This window comes from Aedes albopictus, chromosome 3 (assembly GCF_035046485.1).
Source record: "Aedes albopictus strain Foshan chromosome 3, AalbF5, whole genome shotgun sequence".
Classification (NCBI taxonomy): domain Eukaryota; kingdom Metazoa; phylum Arthropoda; class Insecta; order Diptera; family Culicidae; genus Aedes; species Aedes albopictus.
Genome location: NC_085138.1, coordinates 143115561 through 143139493, shown reverse-complemented (window position 1 = coordinate 143139493; position 23933 = coordinate 143115561). Strand labels below are relative to the sequence as shown.

General features: G+C 42.1%; 3 protein-coding genes across 19 annotated transcripts in view; 2 read left to right on the top strand and 1 right to left on the bottom strand.

Moving 5' to 3' along the window:
- LOC109424083 (uncharacterized) overlaps positions 1 to 23933 on the bottom strand; it is a 638365-nt gene that overhangs the window by 200931 nt on the left and 413501 nt on the right. The window lies entirely within an intron of this gene.
- LOC109424092 (zinc finger and BTB domain-containing protein 17) lies at positions 4330 to 6132 on the top strand. The gene has a single exon (XM_029880228.2). The coding sequence runs from the start codon at positions 4794 to 4796 to the stop codon at positions 5829 to 5831; it is 1038 nt and encodes a 345-aa protein (XP_029736088.1). The 5' UTR covers positions 4330 to 4793; the 3' UTR covers positions 5832 to 6132.
- Positions 7021 to 23933, top strand: part of LOC109416279 (sal-like protein 3) — a 50457-nt gene continuing 33544 nt past the window's right edge. Inside the window, exon 1 of the mRNA XM_062842981.1 lies at positions 7021 to 8803. Coding sequence (XP_062698965.1) covers positions 7460 to 8800 — 1341 coding nt within the window. The 5' untranslated portion in view covers positions 7021 to 7459 and the 3' untranslated portion in view covers positions 8801 to 8803. The remainder of the gene's footprint in view (positions 8804 to 23933) is intronic.

Genomic DNA, 23933 nt, shown 5'->3' with positions numbered 1-23933 from the left:
ACAACTACAATACTCGTTGGTCAGTCGGTTTTCACGGTAGGGCGATGGAAGTGCGAGTGAAAAATCCGGGTTCAGAATCGCGCTACAATAATCGTAGGTCAGTCGGTTTCCACGGTAGGGCGATGGAAACGCGAGCACGAAATCCGGGATCAGTGGTCATCGTGATCAAATAAATCATAATCGTGATGAAGACCGCGACGTGTATTTCCATATAACTAGTGGATCATATCACCTAACAGAGGTGGCTCCTAGATCCACACCTTACCCTACCCTACTAACCACCATTCCTTCCCGTGACAACTGTGGGGATGCTGTGGATTCCACGGTTTCTAGTAGCAACGGTTGTCGAACTAACATTCCTTCCCTTTCCTGATGACCGTAAGGACGTGGCCAGCGCCGTTATTGACTTTAAATAGCTGAACTCTCGAATTGTGCACATTGAGAATGGTTAGCTAGTCCCAAGCTTTCACATTCATTGGCTCTCTGTGCAACTTCGATTGTTCTGGTCAATCACGGAGTAGCAACTACGATGTGTACGGTTATCTTTGCTTTGCTTTTGCTTTGCTCTTTGTTTGGGGTTAGTTCGCTCCCTCGCGACGAGGCAAAAGCAAAACACCGCTCTAGAGCATGTTGCCAAACTCTTTTGATTTCGAGGAGGATTATCAAGCCTGGTCAGAGAATGTACAGCGTGGCCAAAGAACAATTCACCGCGATATGTACATAGTACCTACGCCGATTTGAGAGGTTCGAGCTATGCAGGTAAATAATAAAAGGAGTGAGCCGTTGACGTACTCTCATTCTCTCACACTTATTCGACTGAGCGCGGTGTCCGTTTGATGTTGACTCCCATGTATAGTAATGAACAAGAGTACATTATCCGTTAAAAAGTGTTGGCTTGTGAGTTGTCTCTCTTTTATTACGTAATAATACATTGCTTTACTAATAACATTGGATATTTTTGTGCTACCTTTGAACAATTTCAAGCGATCCCGTGTTTATCTAAAGTGTAACCATGAGCATAGACACATACACACATGTACACTGATGTTGTGTATGCATAGTGAATCTTTATGCAAAAGCATGATGAATGCAGAGAAACAGTTGATCCGTTGATCTGTTCACAGTTTAATGAATAATGTTGTCTCATTTTTCGCTATCCATAGGGTTTAGCAAAGAAGTTTAACCTCAATATTCTCTACGAGAGAGAAGAGAACGGCAACGAATGGGAATCCAAACAAACCACCGGACAGTGTCAAAATTTGTGTGAGAGTGAAGAGGATAAGGAGATCGAGAATGAATTTAACGTTCATCTGAGATTTCTTTCACCAGATTGAGGCCACTTCCAATCAGAATCTAGATTTCTTATTGGAAATGGCCCGGCTAGTGTTAAACCGCTTGGTGGATAAGTCCACGGTCGTTTCCATTGATGAACCGAATTTACTCGATGCGAGAATTATAACTGAAACTAGAGTGGGGCCATTTCCAATCAGAATCTAGATTTCTTATTGGAAATGACACCGCACAAGTGTAAATTTTCTCGAGACGAGTGTTTTTAGTTCATCGATGAATCATTCCATTGCAAAATTCTGATTGGAAACGGTCAACTCAAAATGTACACTGATTAGTGGAGTGACTCTAGTAGAGAGTGAGTCCGTGTGATCTCTCCGCAAATCAACCTGGTAGAATCAGCTGATTGATGATGAAGATGATTGTGTACCCACCATCAGCACAAGGATTACCTATGGTTGCAGAGTCATACCGGAACGGAATGATCTACCGTTTGGTTTGTTGTAGCAGGGTAGGGTTAATTCACTGGAGATCTTTTGAACACAACATAATGTTTGTTATATGGTGGTAAAGTCTGGCCACATACTACGTACATTTGCCCGGAAACCAGTTCATTTAGCTTCCTCAGGCTACTCTCTCCGAAATCCTCATGTATATGTCTTCTTCTTCTTATTCTTTATGGCTCGACGTCCCCACTGAGACTTGGCCTGCCTTGCTTCAGCTTCAACTTAGTGTTCTTTGAGCACTTCCACAGTTATTAATTGAAGGGCTTTCTTTGCCTGCCATTGCATGAATTTGTATATTGTGAGGCAAGTACAATGATACACTATGCCCAGGGAGTAGAGAAAATTTTCCCGACCGGAGTGGGGATCGAACCCGCCGTCTCCAGATTGGCGATCCATAGTCTTATCATGTATATGTCATGTTCAAATAAAATGAATAACTCATCGGTAATCCTATTTAGCTGATTTTCTGTATTTGCCTTCGGTGTCAGTATCCAATAGGTGTAAGGCTCAAATGAGAATCGCATATTATCCAAAACTGAAAAAGCACTTTTGCCCTCAAAACGATATTGAATGTTCACTCGTTTACACCATCCGTTGAGTCTCCGGTCGTCCAACGACTGATAAACCGTAAACGTACAAATACGCGACAACACTAGCCGATGAACCGAAAGACAATTACTCGAATGCAGTGTTCACAGCTTCATGAATGATTATACACTAAAATGTCCATTTTGGTAGGATCCATTTAGGTAAAATTGTGTTCAGAGCAGTTGGAGTACTCAAGATTACAGATTAAGTTGGTTTAAGAAAAAAAAGGAAAATTAAGAGTTAAGGGACGTTTACAAAGTGTTCAAGGGTTAAACAAGCGTAATCAGTGATCAATTGGAGCATTATGAGTGAAATTTATGCTTACACAGCCTCATGTTGCTATGTGTTGCCAAGTGGTGAGTTCATGGTCAGTTTGAGGATCTCCAAGAACTTGTTTGCGTATAAGTCATCGGATCTAACAATGATTGTTTTAGGCTCTCCAAGAGCTCCCTTGAGTATAGGTCATCAAATCTACGAGGGCTACTAATTGTATCTAAGAACATTAAGAATGAGGTTTACACTCACACAGTCCCAGGCATCTTTGTTCTACCAAGTGGTGGGTTCTATGATTGTATAGCATATCCAAGAATTCCCTAGAGTTAATGCCATCTGATCTACAAGTGTAATCAGTGATCTATTGGAGCATTATGAATCAAATTTATGCTTACACAACCTCATATACACTGTGGTGCATAATTGATCGGACAAACGCCGATTTTCATACAAAATGGCCAAGTTCGGGATGCTGTAACTTTGGTTTGCGTTGATGGATTGAGTTCAATTTTTGACACGGAACTACCAATATGCTGAATTTTACATATACGAAGTACAAAATGTTTTCATTCACAGGTGAACTTCCTTGAGTATATGTCATCGGATCTACTAACGTATTTGGTTGTCTGTTGTCTCTAAGAGATTAACGACTAAGGTTCATACTCACACAACCTCAGGTAACTATGATCTATCAAGTTTTGAGTTCGAAGAATTTTTAAGGGTCTCCAAGAACTCCCTTGAGTATAGGTCATCGAATCTATGAAAGCTACTAGTTGTATCTAAGCATTGAGAATGAGGTTTATACTCACACAGCCCCAGGCTGTACAAACAGCGTAGGTTATATGATTTATTGACTAATTTGATGCTGTTTGAGCAAAAGTTTGGATAACTGTGTTGCTGAAGTTGCAGGAAAAAAAAATACAACAACACAGTTATTCAAACTTTTGCTCAAATAGTATCAAATTAGCCAATAAATCATATAACCTACGCTGTTTGCACCATTTCATTGCAAAAATGGAGAATTGATCATCTCACCATACAAAAATCCAGCTCACTACTTTCAATCTAGTACTTCACTGATTGCCTCCTATTGTAGCCAAAACATTGTCGCCTGCCCAGATGTCGTTTTGGAAAAAATATGCCAGAAGAAAACTGTTTTTGATTCCGAGAAAATATGGGGGGAACAAGTCTCCCCAGGGATCAAGTCTCCTCAGTCTCCCCTATATGTTACAGCAATTTTTTCGAGCATTACTCGATTTATTTTTAATAGATAAGTTTAAATACAACGAACAATGTAGCCCATAAGCACTTCTGTTTGTGGACTGATCATAAAGAGTTCACTGGTTCACTTTAAGCATTTATTACACACCTTGATCTCCCCGATCATCATGAATCAATCACTTTAGAGTCGTTGGCAGTTTTGTTGGCATATTCAACGATCTTATTCATGCTCATGCGCAAGCTGATCTATCTTCACCGCCTCTGTATACGAGCAAGCACGTTCGACCCATGAGCTTGATCATCGCCGGCACCACAATCCCAGCATGAAACCGTATAGGCACTGTTTGTTAGGAAAGATGAGCGCACTCTCATCGTCGTTTGCAGTGCTCCATTATCAGTATTGGTGCAAGTAGAATTTTTGCTCAAGAGTGCCAAGAGAGCTAGGAATCATATATATACAACAGTGGCATTGAAGCTAGATGAGCTCCGATGCTGCCAGTATTCGCTAGTCTTGATCATTTAATGGTTGTGCAAATAAGGGACGATTCCTTGGACGATTTGCAATAGTGCTCGCTCGATTTCAGTGAAAAGTGTTGTTCAAAATGGAAAGCTCATCATTGGACAGCAGTTTACCGATGAAAAAGTGGTATGACAATGTAGCGCTTACGATTGGCTCACGAACAAAGTTATAACATAAACATTAGGAAAGATGACAATGCTATTCCCAAAGCCGATCAAGTCTTCGACGGAAGTCCCGTGAATATAAGCGATGCCATTCAGAGGGATCAATTTGCATATGGTAGTGCTACGCGGACTCCCGAGCCATTTCCTTCAGTATGCTATGATAACTTCAGTTATGTTCCAACTCGTGTTGCGGTGCAAAGTTTCACGCCAAGCCCAGAAAGTCAACTAGCAGCAATGGCAGGTTACACCCATAACCAGCCGCAAAGTTTTATTCAGACACAAGCGAGTAGTGATCCACAAGTCTTGCATCAATTGCATCCCGTACAGCTAGCATGTCTCGAACCTGCGCCAAGCCAAGACATGCATGAGTTGCCAAACGAAGCGATCGTGAGTCAAACTCCGTCTTGCATGTATGTGCCTAGTCAGGGAACCCCAGTTAACCAAATGATGATCACATCCGACGCGGAGAATTTGGGGACCCAACAAGTTCAAGACTTCCCGACGATTGCAGCACCTTCAACGACTAGCATTTGTAACGAGACAATATCGCCATCGAGTGCTGCAGAACCGGTCCCCGAAATAACTTACGCAGAACATTTTTCATCAGTGCAACTAACCTCTGACGATTTGGATACATCGAATCCCAGTTCGGCGTACAGCATGCCGTCTTCGAGCTATGCTCAAGTGCCTTATTTGCCATTCTTTAATCAAGCAGCTATGCATCCAGGCCTTGCGGCCCCAACCGTTCAAGCCATCGATCCATCGGCGAGCCACGTCCAAGTTCCGGCTCCTAATTCACCCATGCAGAAGAAGAAATCACGTAAGGGCACATCGTACGACGCCGAGGTCCATTGCAACATCTGCAACAGGAAATTTGCCGGAATGAGCAACTTCAGGCAGCACGTGCATCAAAAGCACCATCAGGGAACCCGACCGTTTCGGTGCACCATCTGTGGAAAGTCGTACCTCACCGAGCAGAACATGCTTGAGCATCGCCGGAACCACGATCCCAGTATGAAGCCATATAAGTGCCAAAGTTGCGAGAAAAGCTACCGGCATGTCAATGATCGTGTTCGGCACTTCGAAAGGCATCATGGTACGATGCCGTATGTGTGCGTGATCGAGGGCTGCTCGAAGGCGTTCACGCGGCGTGATAACTTGAGGAGGCACTTAAACTGGCACGAGGGCCAAATCAGGCGACAAAGGAATCGGGAGGAGGAGCGGGTGATGTCACAACAGGAGAAGAATAACCGCAAAGGAAGAGAAGAGTGAAGGGTAAGTTTAGTGTATGATTCATGTGAATTCATCGCATCATAATTGCTTGGTCTAATAGACGTCTCACCTAGTGATAAACAAATACTTTGTAGTTCGCAAATCGCTCACTTGTGATACTTGCATGTATAGATAGTAGAGTAAACATAGATCCGTGTTGATGAATCCGTTGTATCCAAACGAAATGTCAAAATCTGTATCCAAACGAGCATGACGTCACGATTTGGACAACATCAATGGAGCGCATGACGTCATATTCAACCGTCGAACTCTTGAAAATTACTACTTACACGCTTGAAACATTTTAGTCAGCGGTGTCCGCTGATCTATGTTTCTACTATCTATACTTGCATGGTTTTGACTTGTTTACTCGTTTTGTTCGTTTGCCCACTACCGCTACCAAGTAAGCACTTTGCGAAACACAGCGTGATAAGCATTGCATCACAGACAAACAGACGTAACACCTTGAACGATTTTCATAAAAATCCATCGCCCAGTTCACACTAGCATCACCTGGTGGAAAAGTTGCACGAATCACCGTGTTATGCAATATCGTCAACAGAAGGCGCTAGTGTGAAACGTCAAACACATAGAAAAACGATGCGGGCGCCTCTGGTTGTGAAAGCCACAAGTATGAAAATTTAAAATGATCGTTAAAAGCGTGATCGATGGAAATTTCTCAAGTGTTACGTCTGTTTATCTGTGATTGCATGTTTATGCTTCCGTGACGGCAGTTTTAAATGAAATTTGTTCTGAGTAATACGTCTGTTTGTCTGTGCTTCAATGCTCATACTTTTTAACTGTTGATTTAACTATTCGTAGGAACGGACATCGGTGGTTCACGCATCAGTTTCACATTGTTTGTTTTTTTTTTTATTTCAACGAGAGTTTGCAAATGGAACATTCGACAATGATTTTTCAGGCTTATCAAAAGTAGCCCAATAACAATAAGGTACACCGGGGCAAGTTGAAACGGGTGGGGCAAGATGAAACACGAAGTTTTGAAATAGATTTCAATACAATTTGGAAATTTATCCTTCGCTAAAAGATGGTTTCAATCAAAAACTGTGTGTAGTGGCGATCAAACTGTTTGTTATCATTAGAAAACATCACGTTAACCCGCTGTTTCATCTTGCCCCACCCGTTTCAACTTGCCCCGGTGTACCTTAGAGTTTTGTGGAATGGCCAAAGAACTCTCAAAAAGCTTTCATTATGTCTCGCTGATCTTTCCAATCATCATGAATCGATTACTAAAACCGTAAAACCCCGTTGGCTGTTGATTGCACATTCAACGGTCTCATTCATACTCCAGCTGATCTATCATCATCGAGTCCTACGAACAACTACGTTCGACCCATGAGAGTATGTATAAGCACGGTGTGTCAGAAGAGAAGATGGATACACTCTCATTGTCATCTGCTGTGCTCCATTATCAGTATTGGTGCAAGCAGAACTTTTGCTCAAGAGTACCAGGAGAGCTAGGTATCATATACATACAACAGTCGTACTGAAGCTAGATGAGCTCCGATGCTGCCAGTATTCGCTAGCCTTGATAATTTAATGGTTGTGCAAATAGGGGACGATTCGCAATAGTGCTCGCTCGGTTTCAGTGAAAAGTGTTGTTCAAAATGGAAAGCTCATCATTGGACAACAGTTTACCGCATCTAGAGGATGTGGAGAACATTATCAATATTTGGTGCAATGAGAAACCGACAAGCGATGTTAACGAAGATTGGTTAGTTGAAATGAAGCAGTGGTATGACGATGGAGCGCTTACGATGGCTCACGAACAAAGTTATAACATACACATTGAGAAGGATGACAATGCTACTCCCAAAGCAGATCAGGTTTTCGAGGGAAGTCCCGTGAATTTAAGCGATGCTATTCAGGGGGATCAATTTGCATATGGTAGTGCTACGCTAACTCCCGAGCCATTTCCTCCAATATGCTATGATAACTTCAGTAATGTTCCAACTCCTGTTCCGGTGCAAAGTTTCACGCCAAGCCCAGAAAGTCAGCTAGCAGTTATGACAGGTTACACTCATAACCAGCCGGCAAGTTTTATTCAGATGCAACCGAGCAGTGATCTTCAAGTCTTGTACCAATTGCAACCCGTACAGCTAGCATGTCTCGAGCCTGCGCCAAACCAAGACATGCATGAGTTGCCGAACGAAGCGATCGTGAATCAAACTCCGTCCTGCATGTATGTGCCTAGTCAGGGAACCCCAGTTAACCAAATGATGATCACATCCGACGCGGAGAGTTTTGGGACCCAACAAGTTCAAGACTTCCTGACGATTGCAGCACCTTCAACGACTAGCACTTGTAACGAGACAACAGTGCCCTCAGATGTAGCAGAACCGGCTTCCGAAATGACTTGCGCAGAATATGATTCATCAGTGCAACTAACTTTTGACGATTTGGTTACATTGGATCCCAGTTCGGACTACAGTATGCCGTCTTCGAGTTATGCTCAAGTGCTTTCCTTACCATTCTGCAATCAAGCAGCTACGCATCCAACGCTTGCGACCCCAACCGTTCTTCCAGCTATCGAGCCATCAGTGAGCCACGTCCAAGTTCCGGCTCCCAAAAAACCCATCCAGAAGAAGAAATCACCCAACTCAACCCGACCGTTCCGGTGCACCATCTGTGGAAAGTCGTACCTCACTGAGCAGGACATGCTTGATCATCGCCGGAACCACGATCCCAGCATGAAGCCGTATAAGTGCCAATGTTGCGAGAATAGCTACCGGTATGCCTATGATCTTGATCGGCACTTCAAAAAGCAACATGGTACGATGACGTATGTTTGCGTGATCGAGGGCTGCCCGAAGGCGTTCACACGGCGTGATCGCCTGAAGATTCACATAAAATGGCACGAGGGCCGAATCAAACGACAAAGGGAGTTGGACGAGTGGGTGATGTCACAAAATGAGAGGTTTGAGAACCGCAAAGGAAGGGAAGACTGAAGGGTAAGTTTAGTGTATGGTTCGTATGAATTAATTGTAGTATAATTACTTGTACTAATGGACGTCTCACCCAGTGGCTTGCTATACTGATACACTAACGTGTTAGATCAAATACCCTGTATTTCGCAAATCGCGCACTCTTGATATTTGCATTGCTTTGCTTTGTTTACTTGTTTTGTTCGTTTGCCCACTTCCGCCACCAAGTGAGCAGTTTGCAAAACACAGCGTGACGGACATCGGTGGCGCTCGCATCAGTTTCATTTTCCCTTTGACGTTTGACGCATTAGAAATTAAAAATAAATACCTAGATAAACTATAACACAATCCCGATGATCACTAGCGTGCAAAGGGGGGGGGGGGCAAGTGGGGGGCACTTGCCCCCCTTTCTATAAAAAATTATATGCACCATTTTTGCAATTCTTGCACCTTGGATCTTACCACGCAATGTTGAGAACCACTGAGCCATGGTGCACCATTGACACATACAATTTCTTAGTACCTCATGCACAACCATGATGTTCTTAGAATTATCTAGGCTAAACTCACGCACCATCTTCTAACCAATCAGTGATGTCAGCACCATATTCGAATAACATGTACCATTTTGGTATTTCGTATTCCAAAACTGTATTTTCTTGGTTCACGGTGACTTCGGCACCACATTGAATTTTAAGCACCATTTTTGCAATTCGTGCACCTAGCCATACAAAATAACGAGTATCACTGAATAACAGAGACGACTAATACAGCACACTAACATCATGCACCTTCTTCAAAGAATGATCTACGTATCCACGTATTATGATGATCGCATGAAATGTCTTTTTATCAATTAAGTATCTAATACCTCATACTGATATGCACCATCATGAAACTTCATGCACCATCACAGCTCTTCAAGCACCATTTCAGCGTTTATCATATCATCTAGGCATCTAAAGCACCGTAATGCCGTGAGCATCACATAAAATACATTTTTTTGTATGCTATGCACCATTTTTGCAATTCGTGCACCTAACCATATTGATAAGCTTTGATAAACGGTGACAACTAATGCATCATCTAGCATCATGCACCTTCTTCAAAGCTGTCCAACCACCATTTTGGCATTCACTATATCATCTAGGCATCTTATGCACCATTATGATCTGGTTCACAAGTGAATTTGATGCACCATTTTGACATTTCGCCTACAAAATAGCATTCCTTGTTCCTGGTAGACCTGTGCGCCGACTATATTTTGCTCGGCGGCGGCGTGAGAGCCATTTTTGGCCGGCGGCGGCGGCGCACAGTGGTACCGCCATAGGCCAAAAATCGAAAAATTGATTTTCTAATTCATGAGTTTGTATATTTTTTATAAATCAATTATGTTCCCAAGAATGCAGAAAAGCCATTTTTATATAAGTTTCTGTTGCATATTTTGCTTGAGAGCGTGGGTACTGTTGTGCAATTTTACATTATCAAAATTTGTCGATAAATCACATGACTTTTGATTTGTACACCACGTCTTCGTATAACAAAACCAAGTAGATTTTCAATTTGTTTTCAACGCAGTGAATCAGAAAAGATGTTTATCTTCCTATTCGAAGCGCCAAAAAGCGGAACTGGATGTTTTTGGACCAATGGGGATGTGAGTAATAGGCACATAATTTTACCCATAGAATATATACATATTAAAAATTCATGTAACATTTCAAACATGTTCTTAACCACATTTAATCAATCGTCCGGCAGCAAATGATCAGATTTGAGTAGGAGAATCAATCTGTGAAGGTTGTAGCTGCAAATATCTGCATACAAGTTTGTAGGATGTGTTGAAAGTTACCCGTTATTTTTATAAAAATGTGTATTAAAATAACTACAAAATTATATACATACTAGTATTTCTGTAATTGTCTCAAATGCGTACCAAAACGACTGATTTTTTTACAGGAGATATTTCAATACTCTTTTCAATAACTGAGGGACATTTTGTTTAAAAAAAACTTTGAAAATGTTTTTTTAATTATGAACAAAAAATACATTTCTGGAGGTATGACTTGAGGTATGAATAGTTGCATAACAACCATTCTCATTTGGCCTCGTCAAAACTTACCTCTGTATTTATCGAATTTGATTAAAAAAATGCATTTGCTGCCAACATTTACAAAAAATCCTCAAATTCCATACAGTACCTGAAACTATAGTGCTGGAAGAAGAAGGAGTAAATACGTTCTTAAAGTAATGATAACTGGACATAACTCTTCGTATTCCCTTCCCAAATCGGAATATTTTATCAATTTATTGACGTTAAATGTCAGTATACAAATTGATTTCTTTGCTACCATTGCAGGCGTCGAATATATTGCAATGAGGACGGGAATTTGTATATATATCTTTTATTTGGTTGAGCCATGGTTCATTAAAATACCACGAACTACATTATTGGATAGCAGTTTCAATGTAATTGTAAGAAACAAATACGACTGGACAAATACTTGAATCTTTTTCATTGTGCAAAACGCAGGCCCATGAATTATATGACATTACTGTGTAAAGCAATATTTTTATGGTTGAAAAATTTCATTTTACGTACGTTTTGTGAATTAATCCTGAATATTTGTATGAAATAATTTAGAAGTAATTGATTCTGTAATTGCACTATTGTTACTATTGTTTCAGAATTATTACTTTTGGGCATTAGGTACTGTAGTTATACATACTAATCCGATTTGTGATGATATTTCTGCGTTTCTACATTGAAATCTACCTTATTTCTGAGAAAAAATCTTCAGTTTCATATATTTATTTTATTGCAGCAGAAATAAAACCTACTAATACATAAAATCACAATAATAATGCTAATACTGATTCTATTAACAAAAATCTATTATGATACTGTCGTGCTATACATGTTTTAACGTGTAATATTTAGCACAAATTCTTCAGAAATCGACCCATTCTTCATAATAATTAAAAATATTTGATTACATATTTCTGTGCAAAATAAAGGTTTTTAATGATATTTCCATTTTTCATAAACAAAAATGTTCAAAGTTCATATTTTTCAAGTGATGGTCATGAAAATGCACTGGAATATACTTTTTTAGTCATACCATGCTATTTCTGGTCACTCATAATGATTCTGCCCTTCAAAAAACGAAGAAAATGATTTATGACCGCTTCCCTGAACAAATGGAACCACTGTGCGGCGTCATCGGCGTCACGCCGGTAGCAGCTTTCGGCGGCGGCGTGACCAAAATTTGACCATATTTTCAAATTCAATTTTCGAATAAAATACTGATTTTGCTATAGTTCTTTGTTTTTTTTTTCTTCTCAGAACCTTAAGAAGCTATAAAACTTGATAATAAGGTCAAACTATTTTCACTAAGGTATCTCCGAATAATTTCAGGGAGGAATCTCAAAAGGAATCCTAGGAGGAACCTGAATGAAACTCCTGAAGGAATCCATGCAGAAAATTCTGAACTTATCTCTGCCGGAACTTGTGTAGAATAAACTTCTGCAGGAATCTCTGGCGGTTCAAGGATATCTTTTAGAGATCCCTGCAGACAATTTTGAAGAAATCCCTGATTGAAGCTTTCGAGGAATTTCAGAAGGAAATCCAGAACGAATCTTCGAAAGCAATTCCAGGAGGATTCCCCAAAGTAATTCAAGCAGGAATCCTAAATCCTGCAGAACTAACCAAAGGAATTTCAGTAGAAATCCCCGACGGAATCCCAGCGGGAATTTCTAAAGAAATTCGAGAAGGAATCCCCATAGGATTTCTGACAGGAAACAACGAAAAATATCGAGAAGGAATCTCTGAAAGAATTCTAGGAGAAATCCATGAGAGAATACTAGTAGGAATCTCCGAAAGAATTCCATGAGGATTCCTTGAAGTAATTCCAGGAGAAATCCCATAAGGTATTCAAGCAGGAAACTCCGAGGACATTCTAGGAAGAATCCCCGGAGGAATTCTAAGAGGAATCCCCGAAATTACTCTAGAAGGATTCCCCGAAGGAATTCCAAGATAAATTTCCGGAGTAATTCTAGGAATCACCGAAGGAATTCCAGGAAGAAACCCTGCAATTCTATGAGGTCTCCCGAAGGAATTCCAGGAGGAATCTCCAAAGAAATATGAAGAAAAATCACCAAAGGAATTTCATGAGGAAATCCCAAAGGAATTCCAGGAGTAATCCCCGACAAAATGGCAGGAGGCATCCCCGAATGAATTTTAAAAGAAATCCTCGAAGGAAGTCTAGAAATAATTCCAGAGGGCACCTCTGAAGGAATTCCGGGAGGAATCTCTAAAGAAATTCAAAAAGGAACCCTCGAAGGAACTCAAGAAAGTATCTTCGAATACCAGGAGAAGTTTCCGAAGAAATTCTAGGAGAAATCATTGAAGAAATTAAAGAAGGAATTCCAGGAGGAAGCCTGGAGTAATTCCATGTTGAATTTTTGAAAGATTTTCAGGAAGAATCTCCGAAGGAAATCTAAGAGGAATCACCAAAGAAATTTCAGAAGGAATCCACGACGGAATATCAAGAGGAATCCCCGAAAAAATCCCAGGAGGATTTAATGAAGGAAGTCCAGGAGGAATCCCCGAAGAAATTCCAGATTTCTTTTACGGAATTCGTGGAAATCCTCAATGTATTTCTAGGAGGAACCACCGAAAAGTATCCAGAAGGAATCCTCGTAGGGATTCCATGAGAAACCCCTGAAATAATTCTTGGAAGCGTTCCCGCAGGAATTCCAAGAGGAAAACCCGAAAGAACTCCAGGAAAAATCTCCGAAGAAATTCGAAGAGATATTCTCGTAGAAATTTCAGGAGGAATCCCCGATGGAGTATCAGAAGGAATCCCCGAAGAAATTTCAAGATGAATCCTCGAAGGAAGTTCAAGAGGGATGCCCGAAAGAATTCCAGGAGAAATCTCCGAAGGAACTCTAGAAGAAATCCCCAAAATTTAAGGAGGAATCTTCGAATAAATTCCAGAAGGAATTTCTAAATAAATTCCCGAGAAGCAGGAGAAATCCCTGCACGAAGTCCAGCAGGAATACCCGACGGAATTCCTGAAGGAATTCCAGAGATATTCCCGAAGAAATATCAGGAGAAAACCTTGCAGGAATCCCAGGGGAAACCCCTGAAAGAATTCTGGGAGGAATCTCCGAAGGATTTTCAAGAGGAATCCTCACAAGAAGTCCAGGAAAAATCTCCGAAGGAATTCCAGGAGAAATTCCTGAAGGAACTTGAAGAGAAATCCCCGAACGAATTCCAGGAAAAATCCCCGGAGCAACTCTAGGCGAAATCACTCAAGCAATTCCAGACCAAAGGATTTTCAGAAAGACCCCTGAAGGAATTCCATGAAGCAAATAGAGGAGGAATCTCCGAAGGAATTCTAAGAGAAATCATCAAAGAAATTCCAGGAGGAAACCCCGAAGAAATTTCAGGAGAAATCCACGTTAGAATATCAGGAGAAAGCCTCGAAACACTTTTCGAAGGAAACCATGAAGGATGTTCAGGAGGAATACTCGAAGGAAGTCCAGTAGACATTCCAGAATGAATGAATCCCCGAAGGAAGAGAAATCACCAAAGAAATTCGACGGAATATTAGAAGGAATCCCGAAAGAATTTCAGGAGGAATCCTCGAACGAAGTCTAAGAGGAAACCTCGAAAGAAAATCTAGGAAAAATCTCCGGAGGAATTCCAAGAGCGATCCTTGAAAGAATTCCAGGAAAAGCCAGGAGGAATTCTCGAAGGAATTCCAGAGGAACCCTTGATGGAAGTCTAGGATGAATTACCGAAGAAATTACAGAAGAAATCCCTGCAGGGGTTCCAGGGGTCTGCTCGAAAGAATACCGGGAGGAATATCCAAAGGATTTCCAGGCGGAGTCCTCAGCGAATCTTTTCGGGTAGGGGGAAGGATTTGCAGGTGGTATCTAAAGAACTTCTGTAAGAATTCCAGAAGGAAATCCTTGAGGAATTCTTGTAGACACTCCATGAAAGATCCCTCGAGAATATCCTGGAGATATGCGTGATTATAATCCTAAGAGAATTATTGTATGAATTCCTACAAGATTCCCTGAAGGAACTTCTGTAAGAATTCCTGAATGAGCTTCTAGAGAACTCTCTGATAACACTCCTGAAGGCATCAGTGAGTATCTACAATCTAAAAGAACCCCAGGAGCGATCCCTGGAAGAACTTCTGGAGGAATTCCTAAAGGAACTTCTCGAGCAATCCCCTAAGGATATCCTAAAGGAATTTCGGAAGGAACTCTTATATTGGAATCCCTGAATAAACTTCTGGGACAATTCCTGAATTCTCCTGGAGGTATCCTTGGATCTTCGTATAAGATTCTCTGAAGGTTTGTTGAAGGAACATCTTTAGGAATCCCTGAAGAAATTAAGGAGGAATCTCAGAAGAAACATCTACAAGAATCCCTGAAACTCCTGGAGGAATCTCTTATGAACTCCTGGAAAGAACACCTGTAACAATTTTCAATGGTACTTCAGAAGGAATCCCTGCAGGAACTCCAAGACTAATTTCTAAAGGCCTCCTGCAGGAGTTCCTCACGGGATTCTTGATGGATTTCCAGGTGGCATTTATAAATCCTCCTGAAAGAATCTTTAAAGGGACTTCTGGAAGGATACCTGAACGAACTCCCTTTGAAATAGTCTAGGCCCATCAGGGAACTTCTGAAGGAATTCCGAATGAACAGATGGAGGCATCCCAGAATCCTCCTGGAGAATTCAGGGGGATCTCTGAGCGAACTCCTGGAGAGATCACCGAAGAAACTTCTGGAGCAATCCTTGAAAGAATCTCTGAAAAAATTTCTTGATGCATCCCGAGGTAATTGGGGTGTTTAGTTAAAAATATATTCCTATTTTCTATAGCCCAATCGAAAGAACTCATTTTTTTTGAGTGTAACGTGATGTGATTGCATTCCAATACTTTCGTTTTGATGGTAAAATTAACAAAACAGTTTCATTTTTTGAGGATAGAATGACAGTTCAGTCGATAAAATGACAGTTCAACCCGAACAAAAACTGTTCACCATACAAATTTTAAATGAATTTTAAAAATAGTTCCTGGACTGGATTTTGGACAGAAATTTTGGATTCCGACTAATTTTTGGGCGGAGATTCCGATCATGAAACAATTCGGATACCCCTAAAAGAAGACTGGCGCTCGAGCCTAGCTATTTAGCACTGTAGTTGGAGGAAATGCCAATGCAGAACCCGTAGCTTCCGGGAAGGTAAGCCCAGCTCCCTGGGTTAGTGGGTTGGTGTCAGGCCCTGCGAGCCAGCCGTAAAAAAGACTAGCACCGGAAAATCAACAAGAGAAGAATGCGAACCGATACCAATGGCGACGACCACAGCGACGAAAAGGGACTTGCGATTGGAAGCTCGGTACGTGGAACTGCAGATCTCTCAACTTCATCGGGAGCACCCGCATACTCGCCGATATACTGAAGGACCGCGGGTTCGGAATCGTAGCGCTGCAGGAGGTGTGTTGGACAGGATCTATGGTGCGAACGAGTAGAGGTAATCATACCATCTACCAGAGTTGCGGCAACACACGTGAGCTGGGAACAGCTTTTATAGTGATGGGCGACATGCAGAGGCGCGTGATCGGTTGGTGGCCGATCGACGAAAGAATGTGCAGGTTGAGGATCAAGGGCCGATTCTTCAACATTAGCATAATAAACGTGCACAGCCCTCACTCCGGAAGCACTGATGATGACAAAGACGCATTTTACGCGCAGCTCGAACGCGAGTACGACCGCTGCCCAAACCACGACGTCAAGATCATCATAGGGGATCTAAACGCTCAGGTAGGTCAGGAGGAGGAATTCAGACCGACGATTGGAAAGTTCAGCGCCCACCAGCTGACGAACGAAAATGGCCTACGCCTCATCGATTTCGCCGCCTCCAAGAACATGGCCATTCGTAGCACCTTCTTCCAGCACAGCCTCCCGTATCGTTACACCTGGAGATCACCACAACAAACGGAATCGCAAATCGACCACGTTCTGATTGATGGACGGCACTTCTCCGACATTATCGACGTCAGGACCTATCGTGGCGCTAATATCGACTCCGATCACTACCTGGTGATGGTTAAACTGCGCCCAAAACTCTCCGTTATTAGCAACGTACATTACCGGCGGCCGCCCCGGTACGATTTAGAGCGACTGAAGCAACCGGATGTCGCCACCGCATACGCGCAGAATCTCGAGGCAGCGTTGCCGGACGAGGGTGTGCTCGATGTGGCCCCTCTAGAGGACTGCTGGAGTACAGTGAAAGCAGCCATCAACAACGCAGCCGAGAGCACAATCGGGTACGTAGAACGGAGTCGACGAAACGATTGGTTCGACGAGGAGTGCAGAGCGGTTCTGGAGGAGAAGGATGCAGCGCGGGCGGTAATGCTGCAGCATGGAACCCGACAGAATGTGGAGCGATACAGACAGAAGCGGAAGCAGCAGACCCGTCTCTTCCGGGAGAAAAAGCGCCGCCTGGAAGAAGCGGAGTGCGAGGAAATGGAACTGCTGTGCCGTTCACAGGAAACACGCAAGTTCTACCAGAAGCTCAACGCATCCCGCAAAGGCTACGTGCCGCAAGCCGAAATATGCAGGGATAAGGAAGGGAGCCTCCTGACGGACAAACGTGAGGTGATCGAAAGGTGGAAGCAGCACTTCGACGAGCACCTGAATGGCGAAGAGAATGTAGGCACGGAGGACCAAGGCAGCGGAGGAAATGACTATGTTGGTGCAGCAGAGGAAGGGAACGAACCAACTCCCACGCTGAGGGAAGTTAAGGATGCCATCCACCAGCTCAAAAACAACAAAGCGGCTGGTAAGGACGGTATCGCAGCAGAACTCATCAAGATGGGCCCGGAAAAGTTGGCCATCTGTCTGCACCAGTTAGTAGTCAAGATCTGGGAAACCGAACAGCTACCGGAGGAGTGGAAGGAAGGGATAATCTGTCCCATCCACAAGAAAGGCGACAAGTTAATGTGTGAGAACTTTCGAGCGATCACCGTTTTGAATGCCGCCTACAAAGTGCTATCCCAGATCATCTTCCGTCGTCTTTCACCTAAAGTAAATGAGTTCGTGGGAAGTTACCAAGCCGGTTTCATCGACGGCCGGTCGACAACGGACCAGATCTTCACCGTACGGCAAATCCTCCAGAAATGCCGTGAATACCAGGTCCCAACGCACCACCTGTTCATCGACTTCAAAGCGGCATACGACAGTATCGACCGCACAGAGCTATGGAAAATTATGGACGAGAACAGCTTTCCCGGGAAGCTGACTAGACTGATAAGAGCAACGATGGACGGTGTGCAGAACAGCGTAAGGATTTCGGGTGAGCTATCCAGTTCATTTGAATCTCGACGGGGACTACGACAAGGTGATGGACTTTCCTGCCTACTATTCAACATCGCCCTGGAAGGTGTTATGCGACGAGCCGGGCTCAACAGCCGGGGTACGATCTTCACGAAATCCAGCCAATTTGTCTGTTTTGCGGATGACATGGATATTATTGCCAGAACATTTGGAACGGTGGCAGAACTGTACACCCGCCTGAAACGTGAAGCAGCAAAGGTCGGACTGGTGGTGAATGCGGCTAAGACAAAGTACATGCTGGTAGGTGGGACTGAGCGAGACAGGACAAGCCTTGGCAGCAATGTTACGATAGACGGGGATACTTTCGAGGTGGTAGAAGAATTCGTCTACCTCGGTTCCTTGCTAACGGCTGACAATAACGTGAGCCGTGAAATACGAAGGCGCATCATCAGTGGAAGTCGTGCCTACTATGGGCTCCAGAAGAAACTGCGGTCAAAAAAGATTCACCCCCGCACCAAATGTACCATGTACAAGACGTTAATAAGACCGGTGGTTCTCTACGGACACGAGACATGGACGATGCTCGAGGAGGACCTGCAAGCACTCGGAGTTTTCGAGCGACGGGTGCTAAGGACGATCTTCGGCGGTGTGCAGGAGAACGGTGTGTGGCGGAGAAGGATGAACCACGAGCTCGCTGCACTTTACGGCGAACACAGTATCCAGAAAGTGGCCAAAGCTGGAAGGATACGGTGGGCAGGGCATGTTGCAAGAATGCCGGACAACAACCCTGCAAAGTTGGTGTTTGCTAACCATCCGGTTGGTACAAGAAGGCGTGGAGCGCAGAGAGCACGATGGGCGGACCAGGTGGAGCGTGATCTGGCGAGTGTTGGGCGTGACCGAGGATGGAGAGCTGCAGCTGCAAATCGAGTATTATGGCGGCAAATTGTTGATTCAGTATTATCATGAATTTGATGTGAACTAAATAAATGAAATGAAATGAACCCCTAAAAGATCCAATTCCAAGAGAAATCCTCGAAGGAATTTAAGGAGGGATTCTTGAACAAATTCCATAAATTTCTGATGGATCTTCTGGAGGAATCCCTGAGGACACTCCTGGATTAGATCCTAAAGAAACTCCTGAATTAGTTCCTAAAGAAACTCCTGTAGGAATTCCTGAAGGAACTTCTGAAGGAATTCACGAAGGAACTTTGAGACTAATTTCTGAAGGACCTCCTATGAGCATCCCTGAAGGATCTTTGATGTATCTCTAGGAGGCATCCCTGAGTTCTCCTGAAAGAATTTTTGAGAGATCTTCTGAAGAAAAAATCATCCTGGAGGCATACCTAAAGAATTGTTCTAAGGAATCCCAGGTGGATCTCCTGGGGGCATCAATGAATCATTCTGGAAGAATCTCTAAGGAAACTTCTGGAGATATGTGAATGTGTATTCTAATGTCGTTTTCGTTTTTGCGGCGGTGCTACACCGCTTCGTACTACACTTTTCGCTGAATAAACGAGCATTTCCGGTGCAGTTGCATTGGTGTACGTGTATAAACACCAAAATATTGACAACTTTGCCAACGCTTTGATTGGTGGACACGGTGTGCACCAGCTACACTCCCGATTTTTTGAGTGCTACACTATCGTGCGCGGTGCAGAAAAAGTGCTACACCGGTGTAGCACGAAAACGAAAAACAAACATTTTCGGTGCAAAAGTGCTACACCGCCACCGGTGTAGCACCACTGCAAAAACGAAAACGACATAAGAGTTGAGAAATCATTAATTGTAATCAAACTCTTATGATAGCGATCGTGATTTTTTTTATCATTGATCACCGGCGCGAAAAATGAAAATCGGCGGCGTGACAAACAGCGGCGTATGGCGGGCCGCCGACACCTGGGTCGGCGTCGGCGTGGGACAAAAAGTGTCGGTGGCGGCGGCGTGGCGCGGCGGCGCACAGGTCTAGTTCCTGGTCTATGTTGATTTCTGTGCCGTATTGAGTTTCCTGCACCATTTTTGCAATTCGTGCACCTACATATGGAATTTGTTGAGTATAACTGAATCATGGTAAAACTAATACACCATACAAACATCATGTAGCTCCTTTGCATTCCATGTACCACCATGATGATCACATAAATATCTAAGCAGCATCTCACGCGTCATCTAAGCATTTAATTCACATTTGAATTTCATAAGCTCCATTTTGCCATATCGAACACCAAATTGTATTCCATGTACCTGATCCATGTTAACTTCCGCACCACATTAACCCTCTAATACCCAATCCCGCCTTTAGACTGGGTATAGTTTGAGCATTTTTGTAATTTTTGTTTCGTGGAAAATCAATTTTTTTATATTTTTGGCTGGTATTTAGGACTGTTTTGTATATCTCAAAATGGTTTTTGGTGTATTTTAAAGCGTATTTACATTTTTTAAAAATCATTGAAAAATTGATGTTTTAGTCACCTTTTAGAAGTCATTGTTTATTTTGTATTGAATTGCTACAATCAACATATTTTAAATTTTTCCCAAATCATTCTATCCTTGTTTAATAGTTTAAGGGAATCGAATACACTCTAAAATTATTTTCCTTAAAATTACACGAAAAATACAATGTTCTGTGAAAAAAATTTAAAATAATAATATTTCAACAATAATCATAAAATCCCAAAATGTTTTTATCTCAAAAAATCCGTTCCCCAAATTGGCTTCCAGGAAAAATATAAAAGTGTGGGGATGGTCAAAAATAAAAATTAGAAAAATCAAAAACTGAAATTCACGAAATCGAGAATTAAAAAGAATCATCTTCCAAAACATGTTTAAATTGATTTTAGATGACGAAAAATGATATTTAGATCAAAATCAAAAATTTGGGTATTATTTGCAATTCTTGCATTTTGGATCTAATCACCCAATGTTGAGAATCACTGAATCATGGTGGCAACAAATGCACCCCTGATACATACAATTTCTTAGTATCTCATGCACACCCATGATGTTCTCAGAATCATTTTTAGGCTAATCTCACGCACCATCTCTTAACTAATCAGTGATGTCAGCACCATATTCGAATAACATGCACCATTTTGGCATTTCGTATTCCAAAACTGTAATCCATGTACGTGAACCATGGTGAATTCGGCACCACATTGTATTCCAAGCACCAGTTTTGCAATTCGTACACCTAGCCATACACAATGTCGAGTGTCGCTGAATAACGGTGACAACTAATACAGCACACTAACATCATGTACCTTCTTCAAAGCGTCCACAGAATGAACTAGGTATCCACGCATTATGCTGATCTCATGCACTATCTTTTAATCAACTAGAAATCAAATGCATCATACTGATATGCACCATCGTTAAATTTCATGCACCATCAAAGCTTTCCAAGCACCATTTCAGCGTTTATTATATCATGTAGGCATTAATATGGGACAAACATCTAATTCTCGCTCCAGTTGACTTTTTCGATTCCATTTAGGGCTCATATGAACTGTGCAAAATTTCAGCGCAATCGGTGAAACTATAATTTAGCGCAAGCAGTTCAAAGTTTACATAGGATTTACTATGGGAAAAGTTACACTTTCAAACAAAAAATCCCAGAGGTCGCCCCTTGTCTCCTTAATTCAAATCGATCAACGCTTCTTGTAGCAAAATCAATTATGAAACTTTCCTTCGAAGACCGCAAAACAATTGGATGCTTGTGGAAAAAGTTATTGATTTATTACCGATTAATGATTCGATGAACGGCTTTTTGTTTTTTTTTATCAGCAGCACTGCTGCTGCCGTTGTAGCATGGGGTGGCGGGAGGCATCACCACCCCCAGAAACAGCAGCAGCCAAGGCAGCAGCTACAGTTTCATGGAGGAATTCCAGGATGAATTGCTGGAGGAATTCCTGAAGGATTTTTTGGGAAAATTCCTGCATGAATTTATGGAAGAATTACTCGAGGAATTCAATGACGAATCATTGCAGAAATATCCGGAAAAATCTCTGGAGGAATTTCTGGAGCAATTTCTGGAGGAATCAGTGGAGTCATTCCTGAAGGATTTTTTGGAAGAATCCGTGAAAAAATTCTTGGAGAAATTTCTGGAGGCATGCTTTCAAGAATCATTGGAAGAATTTCTGGAAGGTTTTTAGGAGGAATATTTGGAGGAATCTCTGGAGACATTCATAGAGAAAATCCTAGAGAAAGCTTTGGAAAAACTCCTAGAGAAATCCCTGCTGTAAACCTAGGAGGAATTCCTAAAGGAATCCGTAAAGCAGTTAAAGGATGAATCCCCGGAGAATTATTAGAGAAACTTCTGGAAGAATCCGTAGAGGTTTTTCTGGAGAAATTCCTAAAAAAATGTAGGAATTCCTGGAAAAATTTCTGGAGGATTTCCTGAATGAATTCTTTGAAAAATTTCTGGAAAAATATTGGCGGCTTCCTGAAGGAACTCCTCGAGCAAAATAATTCCAAGAGGGATTTTTGAGGAACATTTAAAAAAAATCATTGATGAATCCCTGGAGAAATTCCTGGCGAAATCTATGGGGGAATACCTGATGAAATTTTTCGAAGAATTCCTGGAACAGTTCCAGGAGAAGTTTTTTTCTGGAGAAAACCGTGGATAAATTCTTGTAGGAATACCTAGAGGAATTCTTGGAGGATTCCATGAAGAATTTTTAAGATGATTTTCTGGAGCAATTAATAGAGAAATTTTTATAGTTGTCCCAGGAGAAATTTCTGGAGAGATTCCTGTAGTGAATAAGCCAAGTAATTGATTGAAATTAGTTGAGCGTGTCTTCGAACAGTACTAGAGCACCAGCGAAAGCCATTGATGATGATGATGATGCATGAGTCGAGAACGCGCGCTTGCTCTGTCCTGGAAGTTGGGCGATTCATTCTTTCAGATGTACATGAATGAAAAGGGAGAAACATTATATAGGCTAAAAAGAGAAAGAGCTAATGGTTGGCTGACTGCGATGCTCAAGCTGAATGATGGGCAAAGTGTGCGTGCGAATGGATAGCGAGAGAGTGAGTGAGAGTGGGTAAAGCAAAAACGAATGGATGTGCGGATAAGGCTATGATGTGTGTATGTGAGAGCAAGACGGTGATGAGTGGGAAAGCGTACGGGGAAATGTGAGTGAAACTTCCTTCATTCTGTTGGCTATATTTACGGGTAACTGACGCGTATAAAAATTTTCTAAATTTTATTCGAAAGAAAAAAAGAAAATCGGTGTACTATACATAGTTTGTATTGAAACGCGCGTGAGAAGTTTTCCAATTTATTATCGTCGCACCACCAAATCGAAGTCGTCGCTTGAAGCACATGCGAAGTTGCAGCTGCGAAGTAAATTTGAATCTATTTTTTCTGTTGCGCATCATTAAGCTAATTAAGAGCTACAATATGCACTAATCCAAATTGAGTTGCGACAATTCTAAGTACGTTAAAAATCAATTTTCGCACGTTCGGTCACTTCGGATTTCGACCAAAAGCATAATAGAATTCGGGCGAATCGAAAAACTAAAGTTTACTACAATTCCGTGAAAAATTCCAGAAAAAAAAAATCCTGAAAAAATGTCTATAGAAATCCCTGGAGAAATTTCTCGAGGAATTCCTGGAAGAGTTCCGGGAGAAATTTCTTCAGGATTTTCTGAAATTCCCCGAAGGTATTCGAGATGGAATGAACGAAGGATTTTTTGCAGGAATAATGGAGGAGTTCCTGGAGGAACTTCCGAAAGAATTTTTTGAGGATTTTTTTGCGAAACATTCCTGGAGAAATTCCTGGATGATTTTCTTGAGGAATCTCTGGGG

Coding starts and splice junctions, on each gene's coding strand:
- LOC109424092 (XM_029880228.2), top strand. CDS start 4,794: ATGGCAGGTTACACCCATAACCAGCCGCAAAGTTTTATTCAGACACAA.